The 15,914-nt window shown below is 51.0% G+C and overlaps 2 protein-coding genes across 2 annotated transcripts in view; one reads left to right on the top strand and one right to left on the bottom strand.

Moving 5' to 3' along the window:
• Nucleotides 1-7,537, top strand: part of Sarm1 (sterile alpha and TIR motif containing 1) — a 24,292-nt gene extending 16,755 nt beyond the window's left edge. The window contains exons 9-10 of the mRNA XM_021212409.2: nt 5,247-5,368; nt 5,751-7,537. Of these exons, the coding sequence (XP_021068068.1) occupies nt 5,247-5,368; nt 5,751-5,880 (252 nt within the window). The 3' untranslated portion in view covers nt 5,881-7,537. The remainder of the gene's footprint in view (nt 1-5,246; nt 5,369-5,750) is intronic.
• A 1,306-nt stretch (nt 7,538-8,843) lies between these two features.
• On the bottom strand, nt 8,844-15,307 carry Slc46a1 (solute carrier family 46 member 1). The gene is made up of 5 exons (XM_021213399.2): nt 15,001-15,307; nt 13,826-14,678; nt 11,965-12,048; nt 9,841-9,997; nt 8,844-9,324 (listed from the first exon to the last, which is right to left on the bottom strand). Exons 1-5 carry the CDS (start codon nt 15,226-15,228, stop codon nt 9,267-9,269), a joined length of 1,380 nt encoding a protein of 459 aa, XP_021069058.1. The 5' UTR covers nt 15,229-15,307; the 3' UTR covers nt 8,844-9,266.
• Between the last annotated feature and the right edge of the window lie 607 nt (nt 15,308-15,914).

Here is a 15,914-nt window from a genome sequence, read left to right as displayed (position 1 = left end):
AAAAAAAGAGTTGCCTTGGTCATGGTGTCTCTTCACAGCAGTAAAACCCTAACTAAGACACCAACCAAGATGATCCCTCACCATAGGCATAGGGTTAACCTCATCTAGGTAGTCCCGCACAGATGTGCCCAGAGGTACACCAGGTACCTCTCCTAGGTAACACCAGATCCAGTCAAGTTGAAAATCAATTTTAGCCATTATACAAGGGGAGGTGCTAAGGCAGCGTGTGTAAGAAGAACACAGAGTGCTGTCCAGACTGCCAGTGGGAAAGAGGGCTGAGCCCTAGAGGCTATGGAAAAGTTGCTGAATCTGGAGTCTGGTTCCTGGAGGACACGTGGGACCAGGAAGATGTCTTCCAGGAGTGTGACTGAAGATGCTGAGTAGGTGACAGGCAACCTTCTAAGGTGATGGGAATTGTCTATGAGTGTCTGGCCAGTTCAGGCCCGCTGTGCTTGTGTCATATCCCTGGCGCCTAACACTGTGCATAGAACAAAAGAGACTTTAGAAGAGTTAATGGAATAATTGTGCCAATGAGTAAACGGAGTATGTGTGATTCTGCTATGCATCTGCTGGGTTGGTTCAGTAGCCAAGCTTCCTGTCACTGAGCTGCGCCGTGACTTTATCTCTTTATTGACCGAGCTGTACGTCTGGATAGTGACGAACTGCCTTGTCTCTGGTTCTGTGTAACTCTGGGTGGAACAAATATCCAAAACTCCCCCCCCCCCAATAAGTGTCAGGGTCAGGACTCTCTCAGGAGCCGGGCAGAGGCAGCATGGCTTGGATGACATCGCTGGGTAGGGGCCTGGACTCTGAAGGCTTCATCTGGAGCCCTCTGGGGCTGCATGCTTGAGGGTCTTGGGGAGAAGCACCTCCCGCTCTTTGGCATTTCTTCCCACTATCTGTAAGACGACAAGGATCCAGGAGGCCAGTCTGGGTGAACGCTACATACATTCTCTTTCCAGGCTCCAGCACTGGGCCTGCTGAGGAAGAGCATCCAGGCAAGCAGTAGGTATGGCTAGCCCCCCCGGAATTTGTCCTGAAAACTCGTCATCCTTTTCGGTTGTTTGCAGTGCCTAATTGTGTCTGGTTTTCATACTCCCTTCCTGGAAGCCGCATTTAATGGCTAATCAATATACAAACCACAAGTGAACTGCACTTTAAAAAGTTCCCATCCCTGAGGTCCCCCTTGGAAGACAAAACCCATTCGGTAAGTGCTTACCATGTCAACATTCACAGTGAGTAGTGTCCCCAGAAGAATAGCCTGTGGGGCAGTGTCCCCCTCTGTACTTTACAGAGAACGAGCCCATTGTTTCCTTTTTAAGTTTTGATTTATTTATTTACTTGTTTGTTTGTTTGTTTATTCATTTATTGGAGATAGGGTATAGCTGTGCATAGCCCAGGCTAGCCCCGAATCACAATCTTCCTCGCCGTAGTCTTCTCTTGTTCTAAGTTACAGGTCCTGAGCTACCACACCCCACTGAACTGCTCCTTAAATATACCCAGTTTTTAAGTGCTAGATCCTGCTCTAATCACTGGCTGTGGAATGTAGCCATTATTCTACACAGCAACTTGGTAAGGTCATTAACTGTCATTAACCCTGTTCTACACATTAGAAAACAGACTTTGAAAGCCCATTATTTTTGCCTTGGGTCACAGAGCCTGTGTCAGAGATCCCGCATATTCCTTACTTTCCCCAAGGTTGTAACCAAATCCTGGACAAAAAGAAACTTGAGGGAGGAAAGGTTTACTGTGGCACATGAGGCTGGGCTACATCCATCACAAATGTGAAAGCCAGGAGGCAGGATCAGCTCCTGTCAGCAGCAGGAGGAAGGGGCTAGCTCTCAACCCTGGATGGGGAGGACTAGGGAGGTTGCCATTCAACTGGCTTTCTTCTCCCCCTGCCCTTATATTCAGTCTAGGACCCCACCCCGTGGACTGGTGCCAGCCACATTCAGGGCAGTTTGTCCCTCTTCAACTCCTTCCCACTGCAAACATCCTCAGACATACCCAAGTGTATGTACCTCCCCGATGGCCTAGGTTAGTCTGTTTATCTGTCTGTGTGTCTGTCTGTGTGTCTGTGTGTCTCTCTGTCTGTCTGTCTGTCTGTCTCTCTCTCTCTCTCTCTCTGTGTGTGTGTGTGTGTGTGTGTGTGTGTGTATCCGAGTACAGGTACCGTAGCACAATGAGGTTGGGGAACAACCCACAAAGAGTCACTTCTTTCCTTCTACTGTGAAAGGGACCGAAATCAGGGTGACAAGTTCTGTGGCAAACACACCTTTACCAGCTGAGACGTCTCACTGCCCCTCTGAGTATTTTTTTAACCCAATAAAGCCAACAATCAAAATTAAGCATTCATAATCAATGCACACCTAGATCTTTTTATTTCAGAATGCAGCCCCCGACTGCTCTGTGTATTGCTGCATTCGTTCACCTGTCCAGTCAGTGTTTAAGAAGGGCTGACTATGGGCAGGGCTTTGTGAGAGATGATAGGAAATATGAAAAGCAGGTGTGACCCCTGCCCTGAATTACAGTTACCCCTGAATTAGTTGAAGTTTGTAACTGTTTCATGAGCAGCAGAGCCCCTGGGAATTTGCATAGGCTGCAAGCTCTGACTAAGAGGACAGTGCAGGGGTGGAGTCTGAGAGTGGACTGTGGCTGACTGTACAGGGCCTTGTAGGCCACGTTAGGACATAGAACTTTATTCTAAGAGACTTGTCAACTCCAGAAATGAAATGTCAGATTTTTCACACAATGGTCCCTGAGGCTCACTGGCCAACCTAGTGTACTGGTGACTTCCAGACCAGGGAGAGAATGTGATGGTTTGAATAGAAATTGCCCCCATAGACTTGTATGTTTGAATGCTTGGCCCATGGAGAGTGGTACTGTGAGGAGGTGTGGCCTTATTGGAGTAGGTGTGGCATTGTTGGAGGAAGTGTGTCACTGTGGGGGCGGGCTTTCAGGTCTCATGTCCAATGTGGCACACAGTCTCCTGCTGCTGGCTGATCTGGTTGTAGAACTCTCAGCAACTTCTCTAGTGCCACGTCTGCCTGCACACCTCCATGCTTCCCGCCAAAATGATAATAGACTAAAACTCTAAACCTGTAAGCAAGCGCCAATCAAATGTTCTTTTTAAAATAAATGTTGCTATGGTCATGGTTGTCTCCTCACAGCAACAGAAATCCTAATTAAAATAGAGACCTTGTATTAACAGGGGTGGTGGTGGCATCTGTCATTGTTTCCTGTCTGTTGCTGGGACATATGTCCTATGCCCAGATGCAATTTGGGAAGGGAAGGGTTTACTCGCTTACAGGTCCACGTCAGGGGAAACCAATGCAAAGACGGAACAGAGACCGTGGAAGAATGCTGCTTGCTGGCTTGCTCTGCCTGCAGTCCTGTACCACCCAGGACCACCTGCCCAGGGGTGGCACTGCCTCCAGTGATCTGAGCCTTTCAGATCAATCATTAGTCAAGAAAAAGCCCGGCAGTCTTGCCTACAGCCAATCTGACTGACACATTTTCTTAGTTAAGGTTCCTTTTCGGGGATGTAGAGATGGCTCAGTGGTTAAGAGCACCCGACTGCTCTTCTGAAGGTCCCGAGTTCAAATCCCAGCAACCACATGGTGGCTCACAACCATCTGTAGTGAGATCTGACGCCCTCTTCTGGTGTGTCTGAAGACAGCTACAGTGTACTTAGATATAATAATAAATAAATTAGGGCTGGTGAGGTGGCTCAGTGGGTAAGAGCACCTGACTGCTCTTCCGAAGGTCCGGAGTTCAAATCCCAGCAACCACATGGTGGCTCACAACCATCCGTAACAAGATCTGACGCCCTCTTCTGGAGTGTCTGAAGACAGCTACAGTGTACTTACATATAATAAATAAATAAAATCTTTGAAATAAATAAATAAATAAATTTTAAAAGAAAAGGTTCCTTTTCCCAGATGACTCTAACTTGTATCAAGTTAACAAAAAGTCTAACTGGGACTATTTACCACTTGCCAACTTGATATAGTACCACATCACTATTAAACCATAGCTTTTCTCATTTAGCTTCAAGACCTTATTAATATCAACATCACAATACAAAACACATTCCAACGTTTAGAATCCCACTGCCTAAAAATAAAAATAAAAAATAAAAACTTAAAGTCCAACCTCTTTGAAAACATCCAACGTCTCTTCAGGGCCCTCAACTGAGGGCTCCTGTAAAAGTAAGATACACGTTACGTCCTTTCCCTAAGAGGGAAGAACTCCTCACAGCCAAATTCAAAGCAAAACCAAAACCCCAACAGTGTAAATATCTCAGTGTTCAGTATCTTGGACTTAGGATTTTCTGGGTTCCAAATGGTTTGAGCAGCTTCACTTCTCTGGCTGTCTCCCTTCCCCACCCCTAACACTAGACAGACAGACAGACAGACAGACATGCAAATCCATCTCTGAAATGATGTAAAGAGGAGAGGCACAGTGGTAGAGCTTTGATGCTCCCTGGGCATGACTCCCCTGGGCTCCGCCTCGCTGGTCTATGTACCACCCTGGAGGCTCCTTAGATCTTGCTGCTGAGGTCTAGATGGCGTGACTGATGAAACTGTGGCCACCAGGACTGAACTCATTCTGCCGCCCCTCCTAAAAAGTAGATGGGCCTCCAAAGTCCTAAGCCTTGGACTGTGGTTGGCCTTCCTGGTGCCCAACGCCTATGAGAAATTCTCTAGGTCGCCTCTCCCCGTCCAACCTCTGGCTAGGATCACTGACATAGTAAAAGCACACTCGGGGGGCTCCAGTAGTGTGAAAGCTGAGAGAAGTCAGGGTAAATCCTCAAACCAGTGCCTTGCACCCCACGCACTTAGGCTAAGGGTCCTCTCATACCTGCCTGGCCCCAGGGCCACTGTGTGGGATGGTGGGGGGTGTCTTGTGTTAGTCAGATACTCACCATGTGACAAAACACCCAAGAACATCACAAGGGAGGAAGGTTTGCGTTGGCACGTGGTTTCTGAGCTTTTTGGTCCATGGCAAAGCAGAACATTCACGGTGGGCAAGAGGCACAGAGTAGGGAAGGGAAGGCTCTGCTGTACCTCTTCCCACTTCCACCCCACTCCACCCCCAATTACTTCCTTTATCCAATTGGTTCCCGCTTCCTGAAGTCTCCGCCATTTGCCACTCGCACTGAGGATAGAGCATCCAAGGCACTGGGCCTTTGCAGGGCTCATTCAAGATAAGACACAAACGGTTTCTCTTTCTTCTTTCTCCAGGAGATCGTGACTGCTTTAAGCTGTGGCAAGAACATTGTGCCCATCATTGATGGCTTTGAGTGGCCTGAGCCTCAGGCGCTTCCTGAGGATATGCAGGCTGTACTCACCTTCAATGGCATCAAGTAGGCCTCCTGCTCTAGGGAAAGTTAAGGAGGAAGTGGGGTGTGTGTGTGTGGCGGGGGTGTGGTGGGGGTGTACATGTGTGTGATATGTGGGTGTGGGTTTATGTGTGGTGTGTGCTTGGGGTGTATGTATGTGTGGTGTATGTGTGTGTGGTATATGTGTAGTGTTAGTGTGTGTGGTATATGTGTGTGTGGCATGGTATGTGTGGCATATGGATATGTCATGGGAGGTGGTACATGTGTGTGGGCGACTCTGTGTGTGTGTGTGTGTGTGTGTGTGTGTGTGTCCCAGACCACCAGCAGCACCTGGGTGAAGCAAATGGCCCTGGCCCACAAGGATTCTTACCTGCTTTCTGACCCATTTTGCCCTCTGTGTGCACAGATGGTCCCATGAGTACCAGGAGGCCACCATCGAGAAGATTATCCGCTTCCTACAGGGCCGCCCCTCTCAGGACTCCTCTGCCGGCTCGGATACCAGTTTGGAGGGAGCTACGCCAATGGGTCTGCCTTAACCTGTCCCCATTTCCCACGCCCTACTGTGACTCCTGATTCACATCCCTGCCCTTAAAGGAATAGCTCCTCTAGATACCACCCCGACTGAGGCAAACCAGGCTGTTCTCAGGCAATGGCTTTCCTGGTTGCCACCCTGTGGCCCACTTCTAACCCAGAAATGCCAGGCACAGGTTAGATGAGAGGACACTCCTGTGTCAGGCCCTGCCATCAGGTCCCAGCTCCCATGCAGAACCACGTCCCTGCTTAGTTCTGGACATCCAAGACAGGGGAAAGACATTTCCCCATCCCCTGACCTGAGAGCAGCCAGCTTGAGTAGGGTGAGATTGCCAGCCTCCCATAAGGGTCAGTACAATGCCTGGATCCCTAAACCTGTGCTCAGGAGGAAGCTGAGCTGAGAATCCCTCAAGGCTATCTACTCACATTGTGCCTGGCCCCTGGCTCACCTGACTTCCTCCTGCCTCATGACCTTGCTCTGTAACTACCTGGTACCCCTTCTAGACTTCCTTTAGGCAGCCTCCTTTGGCATATTGGGAGTCAGGGCTCTGCTGAACTGGCCCTCTGCCTATCCTTGTTGCCCCTCCTGGTGCAAGAAGGAGTCCTTTGCGTATGCAAGGAGACCATAAGAGCTCACCCTAGCCCAAACTTCTGTGTGTGCCTAAGGCTCTTGCCTAGCCTACTCCATCTGGCTTCCCCAGCTCCTCACCCACACAGGGCTTGTCACCCACCTGCTCAGGGAAGCCCCAACAACACCAGTAGCCTGAGCAGAACCCACACCATGGGGAAAAGGCAAGCCATCCACAGGCCAGGGCTAATTCCTGGGGCAGTTTCTCCCACCGCAGTGTGTCAAATCCACTAGGAATCTTGTCAAAATTCAGAGCAGGCCACCTGGGAGGCACCTGGGCCTCTGCATTTTTCAGCTTCCCACAAGAGCTGATGCAAGAGAGCCCTCTCCAATCCAGCCATTCCAAACACCCCCACCCTGATCCCCAGTCATCACAACAGCCTTTTCCAGTCCCGTCTTTCCAGTTTTACAGAGCCCAGTGGCGGAGTGGTGGAATCAGGTCCCCAAGTCATTGGTGGCAGCCTCAGGATCTTGCCTTAGTCCTGGCACCCAGCACCGCAGTGTCCAGGTCTCTGTTCTCCTGAGACTCATCCAAGAGGCTGTGCCCCTGTGCCCCAAGCTAGGCAGCTGCCTCTCCCTGGCCACAAAGAACTGAGCAGCGCAGGGTGGGTCTTGACTAAAAGGTGGAGCCAAGGGCATACAGAAATAACTGAGCAGGACTGTCCCATGTCCCTCCCTCCACTGGACAAGAAAGGCAAGGAAGCTGGCTCTTGCCATTACCCAGGCTCAAGCTTGGAGAGAGCTGGCACCACTCTGCTGTCGTCTTCTGGAGGCCATGGGGTCATACCTCTCCTGGGGCTGGCCAGGTTACTTGCCCTCGGCCCACATTATCAGAGAGCCAGCCCTTTCTCTCCAGGCCTGGGGATAGTTCCCTCCTTCCGTCCATCTTCCATGGGTCATGGCTGACCTCTGGCTGTGACTGTTTGCAGTTTTGTCACCAGTGACAACCCCACATCCTATTCTGAGGTGAGGCAGATGGAATGGTGTCCTTGATGACAAATTCAATGACAATACAGTATATGAGTTCCCCCTAAGGAAATGTTCTGTCTGTCTTCAGTCCCATACTCTCCAGAGGTCCCCGTAGGCAGCACTCAAGAAGTTTCTGGTTTTTCTTGTTTGGGGCACAAGTCACTACTACCTCCACTGTCTGGCCTTCTGTTGATCTGTCCCCTACTGTCTTCCTGGGGAACCAGAGCACAGCCTTATGTCCTAGCCAGGATAGAAGTGTCAAGCTTCCTCTAGTTGACAGTACACTCTGTGGTGACAGAGGGACTCAACTTGTGCTAAGCATGGCTGACCACACTGATCTTGAGACAGGCTCTTCAGTAGCCCCTCAAGCAGCCCACACTCACATGGCCTATGGGTCCAGGGTTTCTACCTAGCTGAGCTATATATAGTTGCTGCCCCCAGATTGGGGCTTATTAGGGGGATTCCCTACTCTTCAGCACCCACCCGTCTCTAGGGAGCTACAAACTGCTTAGGGACATTAAGAGGTTAAAGATCCAGTCACAGTTTGTTCATCCTTCCCTGAGCATCTCATCCTGGGATGTATGGAGCTGGAGGGATCTCAGAGCATCTAACAGCTGTGTTTCCTAATGCATCCAGTTAGGTCCTTGTAGACAGTTGTGGGGGAGTGCTGATCCAGTTTTCTCTAGATTTGCTCAAGATGACATGCTGCCAGAGTGGAGCCTTTCCCTCCTCACAGCCTCAGGGCAGTGGGGTCAGGACTTGCTTAGACTTTTCTATCTCCAGAGGGACAGTGAGGCAGGAGTGTGGAAGCCAGATGGACCCTGGTGCAGTTCAGTGGGCCTTAGTTTTCCCTGGGATACATCTCTTTCACCTGCATGGTTTCCAGCAGGGAAACTAGCTTGCAGTTTGGGCAGGAAGAGATAGCTTCCTCAAAGACATTGGCTTCCCATTAGATAAGATTCTGCTGTTCAGCTTTGAGCCCAGGTCTTTCCAACATGCCTCACACACACACCCCCACTTCCCGGAAGTAGGAACGATGGTCTGTGTCTCAACACTGAGCTATGCGGGTGGACCAAATGGCATCCTAAGGCGATCCTTCTGGGGCTGGTGTAGCCGTGAAGCCAGCCGGGGAATGAATGATCTGACCATTAGCAAGGGGCAGCCAGAGCTCGGGTCCAAGTGCTTCCATGGGCCTGATGAAGCCTCACAAACCCTTCCCCCCCTCAGCAGCTTAGGGAGAAACCAGCTGGAGCCTGGAGAGATGAGACCCAGCACCAACGCCATAGGCAACTGGGGGGCTCCAGCCCAGAAGGCGCTGCTGCCAAACAGGCAGAGAGCGTGAAGACAGAAAGCCCAGTAAAGTTTTCAGACTGATTCAAACAATTTACTGTGACAATTGCCAAGGCTGAGGTCAAGGGTGGACAGACTGTGGTCAAGGATGGGTTCCCAACCATAGACAGAGCTTCAGTGTCTGGAAGCCCCTGAACACAGCAGGGACCTAGTACCATGGGCTAGGAGAGGTTGGTCTCATGCTTGATCCCTGAAATGCCATCTCCTTCACTCTGGAAGGTTCTGAGTGATGAAAATGGCTCCCTGCAGCCTGCCTTAAAGTGGACCTTTCCTGATTAGATTCTGTATCTAGCAGAGACTGGCTCAGTCAGAGAATAGGTGTTGCCCATAACTGGCTCAAACACCCTTTCCAAAGTGAGTAGTGCCCTCAGAGGCGGCTGGTGCACTGGGCTTTAGGCATATATCGTCGGTGTGGGTCCACTGCTCCTCGTGGCTTCAGGCAGATCAGGGGCTCTGAGGAAACTGCTGGAACTCAGGGTGTGGATTAACCTTCTCCAGAACCCTGTGAGAGACCAGAGAGATGGTTCAGAGTTGACATGGGGAGTCCCCAACCCAGTCTGGAGAGGTGACATGGGACTGACTTGGGCTCCAGGTGTCTTCCCTCCCTATCGTTCATAGACAGATGGCTCTAGAGAAGAGCTTAAAGACTTCAGTGGGTCAGCTAGCCTGGGGCTCAGCCACAAGGAAGTTCTCTGGGCTTTCTGTGACCACAGTTCTGCTACTGTAGTCCTGTCTGCCATGTGGGGATGGGGCAAGCTGAGGGGGCCTGAGAGAGGGAGAGTGAGGGGGGGCACAGCCTTGTCAAGTTGATTTGACTCCTCCTCATGTGTCCCTCTACCTTGCTCTGGAGATGGCTCCTGAAAGAGCAGGCAACCATCTGCATTGGGGTAGGGTCAGTCCTAGGGGCAGGATACCTAAAGGATAAGGCCTCCTTTTTCAGTTAGGAGCGGGAGAGACAGGAAGCTTCTAGAAAAATTAGACTCCATGATGAGCAGGCAAGGTCAGAGCCCTTCATTACCCAATCAGAATGGCTGGGATGAAGAGGAGGCCAGCTCCCAGGAGGAAAGGGAAGCCCTTCATGAAGCTCAGAGTGGCCGGGTAGATGGAGTTGAAGATGCCGGAGGCCATCAACATGGCCAAGCTATTCACACAGGCCACAGCAGAGAAGAGAGCACCTGCGAGTGAACAGACACACTTGAGAGCTGGAAAGACTCAGGGTCAAGTGAGGGCAGCTCCACCTCACAGCTGGACGGCCTGGGGTGGCTCACCGACTCTCTCCTCCCTCATACGTGCCTCCTACTCTCAGTGCTGAAGTAAAAACTCAATGAGACCATCCACAGGAAGCGCCTGGCAGAAGAGCTATTAAATACATGTCTGTTAACTCTTAAAATTACTTGCATGTGTATGTGTGTTTTGCCTGCATGTATGTCTCTGTGCCACTTGCATGCCTGGTGCCCTTGGAAGCTAGAAGAGGGTATCAGATCCCCCCCAAAATGGAATTACAGATGGTCATGAGTCACCACGTGGGTGCTGGGAATCGAGCTCAGGTCCTCTGGAAGAGTAGCTTGTGCTATTAAAGGCTGAGCCATCTCTCTACAGCCTGGTTGGTTTTGTTTGGAGTAACGGTCGCCCTACGTGGCTCCAATTGCTCTTGAACTTGCAATCCTCCTGCCTCAATCTCTTGAGTGCTAAGATTACAAGGATGTACTCACCATGATGAGTTCTTTTAAAAAGGTTTTATTACACTCATTCATGGGTGTGTGTCACGTGTGTGGAGGTCTGAGGACAACTTTCAGGAGCTGTTTCTCTCCTTCCACGTGGTCCCTTGATAGGGAACTCAGGTCACCAGGCTTGGCGGCAAGTGCTTTCGCCATTCTATACAGGGTGGAGTCTAACGAAAGCTTGCTAGGCATCTCCACTTTGGAAACATTATTTATTCCCGAGGTCCGACACTCATAGCTGTGTGCTCACTGCAGAGCTTATCTTTCAGGGTCGCTGCCCCTCCTGTGAAAGGACGACAGCTATTGCACGGATGGCCAGAAACTGTAATATGGAGAGCACCTGTCTCAGGTGGCCCCCTACAGGGGGCTGGTTAATAAGGGGTGCTAATTCCCCACATTGGGTACAGTGAGGTGTGCCGAGTGAAACAAGTCCACTGCCTGCACACGTAGTAGAACTCATCTGTAATCCTAGTTCTTGGGAAGCTGAGGCAAGATTTTGAGTTCAAGACCAGCCTGGGCTACTTAGCAAGACCCTGTTTCAAAATAAAACAAAAACAAAGAAAAGTGTATTGAATGAATGAATAAGGCATTTTAGCAGACACCCAAGCCTGTGCCAGAACCCAACATTGTGACCCAGCTGTTGCAAAATGAACAACAACCCAAGGAAAACAGAGACTCAACTGTCAGACTGTACGGGCCTGCCAGTGTCCTGTGGAACAAGGATTTCGTGTCACAGGTAAAGAAACAGGTCCAGAACAGAGCCAGGGGCTGAAACCCAACTACGAGGCCAAGTGCTCTTACACACGATGGAGTGGGAGGTGGGCACAGGGGTGTGGTGCAGGGAGCTGGGTCAGTGGTTGAAACTTGCCATGCTACCAAGAGGTCCAGAGTTAGGATGCCCTGAACTCACATAAAAGCTTAGGAGGTGGAGACAGGATACCCACTAAGCAACACTACCCAAACCAATGACTCTGTGCTCAAGACCCTGAAGTCACTCTCCATACCTACATATATGTGAACACATGTGCACAATCATGCATGCATCCATCCAGGGCCATTATTTACTGAGCAACCTTGAAGAACTCAGTTTAACCCTCTAAGCTTCTGTTTTTTCGCCTGTCAACTGGGGACCACAAAACCTAAATCACATTGTTTTATTCCCTCTGAGCCTATGTACTGTGACCCCAAAGAAGCAGGGTGTCATCGCACCCATTTTCCAGATGGATAAGAAGAGGCTTAGAGACAAAACCCCACAGTATCTGTCTCCAGCCAGCTCTGAGCAGCAGAAGTGCATCTGTTTTGGTTACTTACTCCTCCAGGTGAGGACAGAAGGCAGGCCATCCTTGACCACAACTGTCCATTTGCCTGTTCAGGCAACACTGGGCATAAGGGACCAGATGCAGACTGACCCTGACACTCACCCTGCTCCGACTCGCTCACCAGCTTGGAAAGCTTGGCCCGGATGACAGGTGTCATGACCAATGACAGGAAGAGCAATCCGTACCCTGCAGAAATATCGGTCAGGAAACAGCCATCAAGGAGGGATGTCCTGACATCAGCAGAGGTCCTACATACAGCCAAGGAGGGACAGGTGTTGGACCCAGGGGAAAAGGGCAGAAGCTTTCTGCCCAATCTTTAGAATGAGAGCTATGCCCCACTTTGCTTTGTCTGCGCCCCACCAATGGCTTTGTCAGAATACCTCTAGTGCCCACTTGGTTCTAGAAGGAAGATGGCAGGTCCCAGAAAATGAGCCTGCGCTTTGGAGTTGGGTTGCCACTGCTTGTCTTGTCTTGACCTTGTCTGAGGTCACACACCATCTCCTAGTTTGTAAGTGGAAGACCACAGGCCTCTACTGGAGGAGGGTTCTACAGAGTGAGAGGTTGAATACACAGCCTGAAAGACAGGCCCTTTAAACCTGGGAACTGTCTTCCATGGGAAATGAGTCTTTACAGGTTTAACCAGGAAGGACCTTGATATAAGCTCTCCTTTTTAACAGGCTGATAAAGAAGTGACCAGGACGAGGCCAGCCTGGTCTACAAAGTGAGTTCCAGGACAGCCAGAGCTACAGCTACACAGAGAAACCCTGTCTCGAAAAACCAAAAAAAAAAAAAAAAAGAAGTGACCAGGAACAGAGGAAGTCTGCCACAGCAGAGGCTCAAGGAGATGAGAAACAGCTTCCCTCCTTGTGTCCCTGCAGGGAGCACTACCCTGTGACATTCTGATTTCAGTGACACCGACACTGACCCTAACACTGAGAGAATGCCTCTCTGTTGTTTAAGCTACCCAGCCTGTGGCAATTTGCTTCAGCCACTTTGGGGAACTACTATATAGACCAAGGAGGTGATATCTCGGAGGGGCGCATATTGAGGGTACAGCATTTGAGTTCCTTTGCCCTGGCATCTAGCTACCTATAGGCTCACAAAGTTTGCAATTCTGCTGAGACTTTGTGATGCAGCATCTTTCATCTTAGCACTTCTGAGGTTCTGTGGCCTTGGGCGAGCAGTACCCGGTCCCTTTGGTTTCACTATCAGTCCAGCAGCCAAGTTAACGCAGTTGCTACCATCAAACAGCTGACTCTGCACACAGTGCAGTTCAGACTCAAGCAGAATACACATATCTTTTTTTAGGGAGTTCACTTTTTCATTCTCTTGCCAGCTTCCTCTCTTCTCAGGAGAGTCAGAAGCGGGGCAGCAACCAGGGGAAGGAATAGAGAAGGAAGAGGGAGGGGAGCCGAGGCAGCAGGAATTTTAGACACTAGCTTTTTTTTTTTTGGTTTTTCAAGACAGGGTTTCTCTGTATAGCTCTGGCTGTCCTGGAACTCACTCTGTAGACCAGGCTGGCCTCGAACTCAGAAATCCTCCTGCCTCTGCCTCCCGAGTGCTGGGATTAAAGGCGTGTGCCGCCAAGCCCGGCTGACACTAGCTTTTTAACAAGCCCAAAAGAAGGCAGAGCATTCTCATTAACTCATGGCTCTTATCCGAGAGCCAAAGATCAAGATATTAATGGCATGGACTTTGGGAGGCCAAGGGATGAAGCAATTAGCTTATGAGCATTAGATATGTCTTTCGCTCTACATTCCTAACAAGGCTGATGGTTGATAACGTGCATTAATTACTTTGGCCACGAAAGCTCTGTATTTTCTGTATATCAGAGACAGTATTTTCCCGTGGTTTCTCGGGTGTCTGTCCTCTACACAGGCGGAGAATATAACTCTGGATCCAAAGACATAGGCTTGAACCACATTTGGGAGACAATGAGTGAATGGCCCCATTTTCACTTTACCTGTGAACATGAGGGGTGTAATGGTAGCAAACGCAAAGACCACCATTCCCAGGATGTTGAAGGCCAGGCCAATCTCAGCCACCCAAGTGTCAGCCAGGCAGAACTGCAGAAGCCTTAGGCCCAGCAGGCTGGTGAGGTAGGGTAGGTGCTGGGCTGCAGAGCCGTAGCCAATCAGCTTGGAGTCCCAGCAGAGGGGTGCGCTCAGCTCATAGAGTGTCAGGATATCTTGAGCCCCAAAATGCACAGTGACCACCACGAATATGGACAAAGAGTACAGGGCTAGATGCATCCTGGACTTTTCTGGGGCTGGAACCACATACAGCCGGGCAATGGATCGATGATGGCGGAGCGTGAAAAGCCTGGTGGACTTCGGCTCCTTCACCGTCTCACCAAAACAGAATGCTGCGTATAGAGTCATGACGATCAGCAGGGCCAAAGCCAGCCAGAAGGGGTTGGCATAACCCTGGGCCCGGAGCCAGTGACCCCCGAGAAGGCTTGCCAGGGTCCCGGCCACACCAATGCATGCTTCCAGCAGAGCCATGCGGAAGGTGCGACTGTGGTTAGAGCTAACATCCGCCACAGAGGCAAAGCTAGCAGCAAGGAGGCCGTTGAAGTCTCCCAGAAGGGCACAAAGAGCTCGGCCAAGCACGAAGAACCCGACGTGCAGTTCTAGTTGCACCACAAAGATGGACACCACGGCCTGGAGCAGCAGACCAAGAGAGGCCAGCACCAGCAATGGGCGGCGACCCACGCGGTCACTCCAGGCTCCCAGCAGGGTGGACCAGAAGAGTCCCACCAGGAAGCCTCCCACGTTCATGTAGAGGGTCCAGTGGGATGTCAGGGTCTCCACTTCCTGTAAAGACACAATCGCCAGTGCGCAGGCCCTCACTTTGGTTAGCTACCATCACCATCCTGGGAGCTACAGCATTGCTTTAAAGCGCTAAGTCTCTTGGAATGTTCCCTCAACTTGTAAAAACAGGCCCTGGAGAAGCATTCCCTCCGTCTCCAAACTAGTTAACGTTCCAAGCCAGGCTTTCTCTGCCAGCCAGGGCAGGCCCCCTTTGGTCTGGTCCGCCCACCACGCCACGTGTGTCCCGTCCCCTCGGGGACCCCATCTTCCACAGGTCCCGCCCCATGCCGCGCTCCGTATTCACAGCTGCTCTGGTCCCTGCTACCTTCATGAGGGGATCCGCGCTTTGGTTCCCACAGTTCTCCCGGTGGCGGGTGCCATTGTAGCCGAGCTCCGTGCTGAACCGGTGCCAAAGGTACTGTGTGGTGAGCGGTCCCTGCAGAACCAGGGCAAAGTTGGCCAGGAAGACTAGGGGCTCCACGGGGCCGCGGAACAGCACGGGCGCGTTGAGTAAACTGTGGGGCGAGCCCACGGGGCTCCCGCGCCCCTCCATGCGCGAACAGGAGGGGCTGGCACCTCGGAACCAGCTGCCGGAGGCCGGGATCAGTCTTTGCCGTCTGCGCCTGCGCTGGCTTCGGGTCCTTCTGTTAAAAGTCTAGAGGGGCGGAGCGTGAGACCGTCTAGAAAGCTTTGGTCTGCTGTACTCTGGGCTGGGTGTAGTCCGGTTAGAATCCCTGTGGTGTGACCTTACTTCAAGCAAAGATACTACCGTGCTGCAGCCCTCCCTCCTGGGCCTCGGAACACTCAAAAGAATAATTAGTATTCCAATAACTAACATTTATTGACAACGAAACTTTGTTCTGGGGCCAGGAATTCTGAATGTATTATTTCGTGGCAACCTTATAGATTAGCCACTTAACGATCCGAATCCAGAGATGTGGAAGTAAGGTCGATAGGCATGCAGGATTAGCGCACAAGACTGGATATGCCAGCTGCGTGGCATCTGCAGCTCGGTCCATGGGCATCTGTGTAAGAACAGCCGGAGCCTGGTGAACTTCACACTGGAGTACCTGTGCTCTGCCACTGATCCATTGACCTTGCCTTCACTTGGAAGAAAATCTTCGTGAAGGCAGGACCTAGTGGTTTGTGCTTTTAATTCCAGCACACCAGAGGCGATGCCAGTTTGGTCTAGGCAATATTAGGTCAACCAAGGCTTGATGTCCTGTCCAAAACAAACAA

Source organism: Mus pahari, chromosome 14, assembly GCF_900095145.1.
Source record: "Mus pahari chromosome 14, PAHARI_EIJ_v1.1, whole genome shotgun sequence".
Taxonomy (NCBI): Eukaryota; Metazoa; Chordata; class Mammalia; order Rodentia; family Muridae; genus Mus; species Mus pahari.
Note: the sequence above shows the minus strand (reverse complement) of the source record. Positions and strands in the feature narration are given on the sequence as shown.

Bases quoted from the DNA above. Each gene is read 5' to 3' on its own strand.
- Slc46a1 (XM_021213399.2), bottom strand. From the start codon at position 15,228: ATGGAGGGGCGCGGGAGCCCCGTGGGCTCGCCCCACAGTTTACTCAAC. The intron at 9,998-11,964 runs GTGAGTGTCAGG...GTTCACTCGCAG, and splicing joins GGTGAGCGAGTCGGAGCAGG to GTGCTCTCTTCTCTGCTGTG. The intron at 9,325-9,840 runs GTAATGAAGGGC...GGTCTCTCACAG, and splicing joins ATCCCAGCCATTCTGATTGG to GGTTCTGGAGAAGGTTAATC.